Here is a 9,696-nt window from a genome sequence, read left to right as displayed (position 1 = left end):
TTGAGCCCGCGTACAAAGAAGCTCCCGTCCCCGTGCCTTCTCAATATATTAAGAAACTTGCTCAAGCTCATGGTACCTTCACTCAGTGGCCAAAACATTTGGTGTCGCTTACGAATGAGGAGGTAACTAACATATGCATGATAATTTGAAGTAGAACTATTATACCATGTATGCTCACTAATATGTATATCGTTATTTGAAAATCATACCTCAGGTAAACAAGCCTACAAGTAAAGAGCCTAAAGGGAAAGGGAACAAAGGGAAAGAGATAGTGGTTGGGGGAAGTGGAACAAAAGCGTCCAACACTAAATCAAAAACCTATTTCCTTGAAAATTATAAAGTGCAAAATTTGAGTGGTAAGTGCAATGTGATGAAAACTATGATGTTGGGATTAAAAGAAGGGGAGCACGTTAAGGTACATTGCACTAAAAGGACATTCAATATGGAAAAGGACTTTGAAATTAGTGTCACCGTTGAAGACACCGATCAACTTCTCTCGGGAGCATGGCTCAATATATCAATAATACAAGTTTTTGCTACGTGAGTTACCTAAATTCATATTTTGCCCCTAAATTTGATTTTTATGATTGTCTTAACGTTCTTACACTCTATATTATAGGGCTTTGAGTGAGTTGTGTTTTCACGATGATTGTCACCCCAATAGTATTGGATTCATGTGCCCGGAGATGATCTCGGCCACCATGTTAAAGTCCGATGCAGATCGAATTCTATTGTACATCACGAGGTCCATGAGTGCACTTAGTTCTAAGACATTCATCTTATGTCCATACTACGAAAAGTATGAAAATTACTTTGAACTTCGTTTTTAATTGATTGTTATAAATTTAACTTTTTTTTTTCTAACTACATACGTTTATTGTTTGTATGTAGGAGTCACTGGATGCTTTTAGTTCTTTGCTTGTCTAAACGTGAGGTCTACATATTTGATTCTCAACAGAAGAAGAGAAATTTGATGATTAAGGAGCCACTAAACAAGTAAGTAAAGTATGCATATGAAAATGCCATTTTTGCCAAAATTTTTGCCTTAGGTTCTTTAGTTCAAAGTTGGGTTCGAAAACATCATTTTTGCCTAAAAATGACCTAGGACGACCCAATTAGCCTTAAATGTGAAATAATAGATTGTAAAGGGCCTTAGAAAGTTATAACTATGCATATGAGACGTGTAATAAGTTTGAAAACATTCCTTAGGTTCTTTGGTTCAAAGTTGGGTTCGAAAACATCATTTTTGCCTAAAAATGACCTAGGACGACCCAAATAGCCTTAAATGTGAAATAATAGATTGTAAAGGGCCTTAGAAAGTTATAACTATGCATATGAGACGTGTAATAAGTTTGAAAACATTCCTTAGGTTCTTTGGTTCAAAGTTGGGTTCGAAAACATCATTTTTGCCTAAAAATGACCTAGGACGACCCAAATAGCCTTAAATGTGAAATAATAGATTGTAAAGGGCCTTAGAAAGTTATAACTATGCATATGAGACGTGTAATAAGTTTGAAAACATTCCTTAGGTTCTTTGGTTCAAAGTTGGGTTCGAAAACATCATTTTTGCCTAAAAATGACCTAGGACGACCCAAATAGCCTTAAATGTGAAATAATAGATTGTAAAGGGCCTTACAAAGTTATAACTATGCATATGAGACGTGTAATAAGTTTGAAAACATTCCTTAGGTTCTTTGGTTCAAAGTTGGGTTCGAAAACATCATTTTTGCCTAAAAATGACCTAGGACGACCCAAATAGCCTTAAATGTGAAATAATAGATTGTAAAGGGCCTTACAAAGTTATAACTATGCATATGAGACGTGTAATAAGTTTGAAAACATTCCTTAGGTTCTTTGGTTCAAAGTTGGGTTCGAAAACATCATTTTTGCCTAAAAATGACCTAGGACGACCCAAATAGCCTTAAATGTGAAATAATAGATTGTAAAGGGCCTTAGAAAGTTATAACTATGCATATGAGACGTGTAATAAGTTTGAAAACATTCCTTAGGTTCTTTGGTTCAAAGTTGGGTTCGAAAACATCATTTTTGCCTAAAAATGACCTAGGACGACCCAAATAGCCTTAAATGTGAAATAATAGATTGTAAAGGGCCTTACAAAGTTATAACTATTCATATGAGACGTGTAATAAGTTTGAAAACATTCCTTAGGTTCTTTGGTTCAAAGTTGGGTTCGAAAACATCATTTTTGCCTAAAAATGACCTAGGACGACCCAAATAGCCTTAAATGTGAAATAATAGATTGTAAAGGGCCTTACAAAGTTATAACTATGCATATGAGACGTGTAATAAGTTTGAAAACATTCCTTAGGTTCTTTGGTTCAAAGTTGGGTTCGAAAACATCATTTTTGCCTAAAAATGACCTAGGACGACCCAAATAGCCTTAAATGTGAAATAATAGATTGTAAAGGGCCTTACAAAGTTATAACTATGCATATGAGACGTGTAATAAGTTTGAAAACATTCCTTAGGTTCTTTGGTTCAAAGTTGGGTTCGAAAACATCATTTTTGCCTAAAAATGACCTAGGACGACCCAAATAGCCTTAAATGTGAAATAATAGATTGTAAAGGGCCTTACAAAGTTATAACTATGCATATGAGACGTGTAATAAGTTTGAAAACATTCCTTAGGTTCTTTGGTTCAAAGTTGGGTTCGAAAACATCATTTTTGCCTAAAAATGACCTAGGACGACCCAATTAGCCTTAAATGTGAAATAATAGATTGTAAAGGGCCTTAGAAAGTTATAACTATGCATATGAGACGTGTAATAAGTTTGAAAACATTCCTTAGGTTCTTTGGTTCAAAGTTGGGTTCGAAAACATCATTTTTGCCTAAAAATGACCTAGAACGTACGACCCAATTAGCCTTAAATGTGACTACTACGTATATAATTGCATTTACATGTGTAAACAAAGTATATAATTGCACTTACATGTAAAATATTCTTTGCATTTACATGTGTAAACAAAGTATATATAATTGCATATTTTATCGAATGTGTAGTGCTTTTCGGAGTTACAAGAGACTAGGTGGACAATCTAAGGGAACTAAATTAACATGGATTCCAGCACAGGTATATATATATATATAATTAGTTTATTATTTACCTAAGAAATAAGTTTTTCAAAATTATAACATACAATGTGATAGAAATTTTACTTGTGTTATTTATTTTAATGCATTTAGTGTGCTCAACAACCGGGATCACTAGATTGTGGCTACTACGTCATGCGTTTTATGTACGACATAATAATGAATCATGCTAATAGTCAAGATCTTACTAAGGTATGTTCTCATAAACTACGTACTTTATATAATAAATTGAAGTACACAAAACTATTATATTGATCAATCGTTGATAAATTGAATTATTTACACTTTTTTAGGATTTTTCAAGAACATTGCCTTATTCAGCGGAGGAGATTAATGAGGTGAAAGATTTTTGGGCAGATTACTTCATGAACAATGTCGAATTTTTAGCTTAATTTGTAATATGAACTTGATCTCTAGCTAGCTACGTACCTTTGTTGTAATAATTTTATGTTTGTTGTAACATGTTGGTTGATCGATCTATGACGAATTTAATTGCCTTTTATTGGGAACGTTAATTACGTTGTAAACTTTTGTGACAGGTATTAATTATAAATGTATTCCCGGTATTGGGAATGAACCGTCTAATTTCAAAGACGATCATGTCGGAATTTCCAACTAATATTAAAAAACGAATATTTTTTTTAATAAAAATAAGTCATTTGCAACGCACGTTAGCTCAATGTGCGAGGCAAATGACTTAATTTTTTGGCGCTAAAATTTTCATTTGCGTCGCACATTAAGCTATTGTGCGTGGCAAATGACTTTTTTTTTTTGCGCCTAAAAGTCATTTGCGTCGCACAATTAGCAAAAGTGCGTTGCAAATAACTTTTCAACATGGTGCCTGAAAAGTCATTTGCAACGCACATTAGCTAAATGTGCGACGCAAATGAACCTTATTTGCGTCGCACATTTAGCTAATGTGCGTTGCAAATGACTTTTCAGGCACCATGTTGAAAAGTTATATGCAACGCACTTTTGCTAATTGTGCGACGCAAATAAGGTTATTTGCGTCGCACAAATGTGCGACGCAAATGACTTTTAGTCATTTGCGTCGAGAGCTTTTGCCACGCACGATGTGCGACGCAAATATGCTTAAAAGTGCGATGCAAATGACCCTTTTTCCACTAGTGTAACTTTTACATATATAAGCTTAAATTTTAAGTACTTTGAGTTAACTTTTACTCCGGTGTTTATCGTACAACCCTTGTAAATAAGAATTTGTGATAAGATAATTTGAGGTAAAATAGTGAAAAACGGGTCAATAGAACACACTCTTACCCTGCTATTTTTTTAGGTTTAAGCTCCTTTTGTTTGACAAAAATATTTCCATTGCAAATATTTTAAGGAAAAACAAATTGTTAAAGATATTTTTGTTCCTTTTATTGTTTACTAGAAGAATTTACAGAGAATAAAAGAAGATGGAAGAGGAATAAAGAGGTTGGAAGGTTTTTGGCTTTTGATCACTCTATTTCCCTCATTACCAGAAAGAATGAGTTAGTTTGATTCTCTCAAAGAAGCTAAACCTAATTTCTATTCTTTTTTTCTTTTTTTTTTTAACAAATAAGACAAAGGAATTACCGGAAAATACTTTTTGTGGTTTCAATTCAACCGTAATTGATTTCAGACCGCTAATATGGTATAACGACGTTCATTTAATTAATTAAATAAGATTCAACAACAAAGTCGTTGTAGTATAGTGGTAAGTATTCCCGCCTGTCACGCGGGTGACCCGGGTTCGATCCCCGGCAACGGCGTTTTTATTTAACTTTTTGCCATGGGGAATTATGAACAACTTTTTGTTGGTAATGTACAGAATTGAAGTATACAATTTAATAAAATAAGTCCGGGTCAATCGATGGCATTTTTTCATGGAATTAGAATGAAGTTTTTATTCACTTCTAATGTAGGTTTCCATAACAAAATAAAAATCTGCAAATTGACTAAGAACTTCACAACAAATTAACTAGTTTATTGCTTATTAGTTATTACCTTCCTTTTGTGATAAACTATAGAGAATAATAATATTCATTTTGTAACATCTTCTTAAATTAATATGTATCCCAAAATAAAATAAAATGTACGTGTCAACTAAAAATGAAGAGATAAAGTAGTAGTATTAGATAATTATTGACTACAACAAAGTTAATTTGAAGAAGTGGATTGATAAAGCGAAGCATAAAGGAGGTGATTCCAAGCATCAGGAACACCAGGGAGACACCAATGGCTACAATCAGGAAGCCTATGGCCACCAATGCCGTAAACGCCAGGATGAGCATCCCTTCTTAATTGTGAAAGTGGTGTTATTCTTAACAATTCTATTGGCTTTTTCATTTGTTTTAACACCTTCTCTACTATCCTTTCTGCTGGGTGTTGCTCAACTACTCCGTTGTTTGTTGCGCTGAGTACCGGCCCAGTTACTCCTACGCATGTTCTTGCATTTGGAGCTGTCCAATTTAGGGCACTGCAACACTTACATACAACGTTACATAACGTAATAATACAAGTTCCATCAACAAGTTATTTTTGGACGAGAGAAATCGCTTTTGAGTTAAGGCTATGTTAAAAAGTAAGTGTGAGTATTGTGTCCCACATCTGAAGATTGAGCAAAGAGTTTCTAGTTTATAACCTAAGTGGGTTACTCTTCTTATTGCCAATTGATTTTAGGATGGAACCTCACTTGGTTATGTTAGTGGACTTCTGTTTCCTCGCTTTCGATTAGTTGGGCTTTATTCCGGTTATAGCCCGTCTGTTGGTGTATGGAAAAAAATAACTTATTTCCAAAATTTATACTTTATTAATTAAACTTATTTTTTTATTTTTTTGGCAATTAAATAAGTTTAGTTAAACTTATTAATTAAACTTATTTGAACTTTAACTGATCTTATTTTCTCTTAAATAAGTCCAAATAATTCGAACAGATAAATGTCAAGTTTCTCTTGTAATGTTAACGAGAAACACGTATGAATATTAGCTACAACTTAAAATACTACTCTCTCCGTACCAAAATTATAGTCCTGTTTTCCAAATCGCGCGTCCATAATTATAGTCGTATTTCCTTATTTGAACACAAAAAATTTCTCATGTTACACTCATTTGGGACCACAAAATAAAAAGAAAACGTATTTTGTTTCTTTTAACATGTACTATTTTATCTTCTCCATGTACTTTATTCTTTTTTACATGTACTATATTCTACTTTTTCATCATCAATGTACTATATTTCAATTTTCCACACACTAAATTCCACTTTTCTTAAAATCCGTGTTTTTAGTAAAAAATGACTATAATTTTTGGACGGAAAGAGTAATAGAGAATTTAAAAAGTTAATTTCAAAAGAAAATAGTCTTACTTCATATGATCCGGTGAGACTCCTTGAAAAAACACTTTGATTTTGGTAGAACTCAAATGTAAGTCTACCCACCTAGCCCAAGTCCTCAATCCCTTCTCATATGCAACAAGTCGATCCATGTCTTCCAAAATCTTATCTCCATCTTCAATGAAATCCCACCTACATATAATTAATTTAATCCGATTATACACAAATTAAACTTGACCAAAATAATAATTATCAAGGATTCATAAAAATTGACAAGTAATAGAATACTACACGTAGTAAGAGTATTCTTACGTACGGTTGTTTCCTCCCGGTATGAAGCCACCAATGCCAAGAGTTGAAGATCAAAATGTCGAAACCCTTCCAAGATATAACTTGGCTCACTGAATTGAGATCTAATACTCTACCAATCTTCTTATTCACAATCTTTACAAGGAATCCATCTCTCAATAGCATCAAAGAAGTATTGTAGGCCTGCACGCGCGCATGGATATGTACATATATATATATATGAGTAATTTAGTATGTAGACAAGGATGGAGGGATTAGTTTGTTTTTATTCCCAACTCAATTAAGTGTGTGTTCTATTCACTTGGTCTAGTATGATTTTTCTAGTTTCTGGTCTGGTTTTGTCATTGTGTTTTATGCGAGTGTTTTTTATGTAGGCCTGCACGCGCGCATGGATATGTACATACGTATAATATATTAGTATGTTTTCTTTGATACTGTTTCCGTCCCTAAATAATGTATCACATTTTTATTCTAGCCCGTTCCAAAAGAAAAAATGTCACTTTCTAACTAAGTACGGAGATGGAGGGAGTAGTTTGTTTTGACTTCCAACCCAATTAAGGGTGTGTTTACTTCACCTGATCTAGTCTAATTTTTCTGGTTTTTTATCGTATAGTCAAAATGTTTTTTGTTAGTGTTTATTGTGTTTTCTGGTTTGATCTGATCTGATTTTTCTAGTATGATTTAATAAATAATAATAAAATGAAGATGACAAAGCCTAAGTAGATTTAAGTTTAAAAACATAAAAAACACATCCGATGTAGTGGTTGCCGTAAAAGAAAGTAGACTAACCGGTAAAGTGAACTCGGAGAGACCTCCAGTCCTAGCTAAGGTGTATTTAGATTGCGGCACGGCCGTGTGGAGCATGCATGTAAGAGATTGCCATTGATTTAAGCTTATTGAATCTCCCACAAACAACAACCTTTTTCCTCTCAATCTTCTCAAGAAATCAGCACCATCAAACCTAAAAAATAAGAGTTAAAAAAAAGGTCATTATACATGCATTTACCTAATTACCTATATATATAGTACGTCAATATACAGGTTTTATGCCCTATGTCGTTTCGATTCGTCTGAATTTTAGTTGTGACATTAGTAGATGCGAGCAAATGTTACCTTGGTACGCGGCAATGAGAAGGCTTCCATCGAAACTTGAGATAGTTTTTATCAGGCCTTCCATTCTTTTCACAACCAAATTGTTTCTCAAAGAAGGGACAATTGGCTGCATCATAAAGAGGATATGAGCTATCATATACCCATTTCCCTGTATATAAATCACAAGACTTGCTAATACTATTATTATTAGTAGTACTAATCTTTTTCCTAGTGTTGGTAATTTTCCAAACATGCCCTTCTCCAATCACCACCATTACCAGCAGCAGAAGCATAGCAAAAGGAGTCGAGTTTCCCATGATGAAGAAATTAAGAGAGTTGGTTATGAGTTGCAAATAGTGTGAATTTGAGTATTTAAAGTGCCTAATTATGTTAATGAGTGGTTAATTAACCTTTTTAATTAATTACAAGGAAAAGAATAAAGAATAAAGAAAAATAGTGGGTGGTTATTACTTGTTAAAGGGAAGTTGAAACCAGAAAAAAAAAATTACTAAAATGTAAGTAAATTGAGATGAAGCGAAAACGGATGTGATTTGATCGAGTGAGAGAAAGATAAAGAATGTGTGTTAACTGCTTAGTTTAGATGATAAAGTCGGTCATTTTTAATTAATCCAAGGATGCAAGTTTTTCTTCTTTTTTTTTCCTACTGCAAGGAATTTTCATCGCCTTCAGCAACTAGACTAATCTTTTATAGGAGTTTGCATGGGTATCACGATGGACAGCATCCTTTCCGGTTGAAATTTTTTTCATTCTCAAGGCTCGAATGCGAGAACTTGGTTAAGGAGCAAGATGCTCTTAACCACTCATGTCAACCTCAATTGGTATCCAATGATGCAAGTGATAAGGCTGGTTCACTATGTTATTTTTACTTTTTTCTACATCATCGTTATTATCTACTACGTAGCACTGTAGTACTCCTTAGAGCATCTCCAACAGTAAGCTAATTTCTTAATTAGCTTGTCATGCCACATAATATTTCAAGCTACTTCCCTTTCTAGCTAGTTAGTACTCTAGTGGTTAGCTACTAGCTTGATATTTAATGTAGTCATATTTTTCAATCAATATTTAAATTTAATTTAATTTTATTTTATTTCATTGGCCAAATTTTTTTTCAAGCAAATTAGCTAATTTGCTTGGCCAAGCTAATTAATCATTTCAACTCCAATAGTCAAGCTAGCAACTTGGAATTTCTAAAAATTGCAAGCAAGTCCCTAGCTTAAATCATTGGAGATGCTCTTAGTCTCTAGCTACAAGCCTACAACCATTGGAGACGCTCTTATGTACTTGAGACATAGTTTTCGCGTATCAGTGTTGGACACAAGACACGTCACATTATAGAATTAAGTCGTACCATGTTAGTTAGATGTGGTTAGTTATTTGATTTTAAAATTGGTCCACAAAACGTTAAGAGTTGAGATTACTGGTGGTCATAAGTCATAAGTCATAACCCATGCCAAACCTTGTCAGGCAAGGCCCTAAAATTTAAATAAGCTAGCTAGCACTTCGTCTCTTCAAATGGATAGATATTACTCCGTAGATGTGAATTGTGATCCACAGATCCAGTGCCTTTGTTTGGTCCGACGGAATAACGATGTGGATTGAACGACATGTCGACATTCAAGCTGGACAAGTGGCTAAAAGATTTTCTAGTTTTTGGTTTGGTCTAAATTTTTCTATGAGTATTTGTTTTTTCTGATTGTGTCTAATTTGAATTTTTTTTATCTAATCTGATTTTAACAAGAATAATTAATAAGGAATAAGAAATAAGAGTAGGGTGAATAGAACATTGTCTAACTGCATTCATATCGAAAAGGCGAAAAAGACAATGGAAACACCGAAAGAGGCACAT

At 33.6% G+C, this 9,696-nt stretch overlaps 2 protein-coding genes and 1 non-coding gene across 3 annotated transcripts; 2 read left to right on the top strand and 1 right to left on the bottom strand.

The window, feature by feature from the left end:
• Positions 1–233: 233 nt before the first annotated feature.
• LOC130459692 (ubiquitin-like-specific protease 1) lies at positions 234–3,689 on the top strand. The gene is made up of 6 exons (XM_056827190.1): positions 234–540; positions 620–799; positions 892–996; positions 3,023–3,092; positions 3,206–3,304; positions 3,406–3,689. The coding sequence occupies exons 1-6, from the start codon at positions 371–373 to the stop codon at positions 3,502–3,504; spliced, it is 723 nt and encodes a 240-aa protein (XP_056683168.1). The 5' UTR covers positions 234–370; the 3' UTR covers positions 3,505–3,689.
• Positions 3,690–4,794: 1,105 nt separating this feature from the next.
• TRNAD-GUC (transfer RNA aspartic acid (anticodon GUC)) lies at positions 4,795–4,866 on the top strand. Its single transcript has one exon. It is a non-coding gene; the product is annotated as a tRNA-Asp (tRNA).
• A 194-nt stretch (positions 4,867–5,060) lies between these two features.
• On the bottom strand, positions 5,061–8,283 carry LOC110799469 (protein trichome birefringence-like 43). Its single transcript, XM_056843168.1, has 5 exons — positions 7,851–8,283; positions 7,527–7,698; positions 6,745–6,920; positions 6,462–6,620; positions 5,061–5,573 (listed from the first exon to the last, which is right to left on the bottom strand). Exons 1-5 carry the CDS (start codon positions 8,144–8,146, stop codon positions 5,255–5,257), a joined length of 1,122 nt encoding a protein of 373 aa, XP_056699146.1. The 5' UTR covers positions 8,147–8,283; the 3' UTR covers positions 5,061–5,254.
• Positions 8,284–9,696: the final 1,413 nt, after the last annotated feature.

This window comes from Spinacia oleracea, chromosome 4 (genome assembly GCF_020520425.1).
Source record: "Spinacia oleracea cultivar Varoflay chromosome 4, BTI_SOV_V1, whole genome shotgun sequence".
Taxonomy (NCBI): Eukaryota; Viridiplantae; Streptophyta; class Magnoliopsida; order Caryophyllales; family Amaranthaceae; genus Spinacia; species Spinacia oleracea.
This window is presented reverse-complemented; position numbering and strand designations above follow the sequence as displayed.

Bases quoted from the DNA above. Each gene is read 5' to 3' on its own strand.
- LOC130459692 (XM_056827190.1), top strand. From the start codon at position 371: ATGAAAACTATGATGTTGGGATTAAAAGAAGGGGAGCACGTTAAGGTA. The intron at 800-891 runs GTATGAAAATTA...GTTTGTATGTAG, and splicing joins TTATGTCCATACTACGAAAA to GAGTCACTGGATGCTTTTAG. The intron at 3,093-3,205 runs GTATATATATAT...TAATGCATTTAG, and splicing joins TAACATGGATTCCAGCACAG to TGTGCTCAACAACCGGGATC.
- LOC110799469 (XM_056843168.1), bottom strand. From the start codon at position 8,146: ATGGGAAACTCGACTCCTTTTGCTATGCTTCTGCTGCTGGTAATGGTG. The intron at 7,699-7,850 runs GTAACATTTGCT...CTTATTTTTTAG, and splicing joins TCTCATTGCCGCGTACCAAG to GTTTGATGGTGCTGATTTCT. The intron at 6,921-7,526 runs GTTAGTCTACTT...GCGCGCGTGCAG, and splicing joins TCTCCGAGTTCACTTTACCG to GCCTACAATACTTCTTTGAT.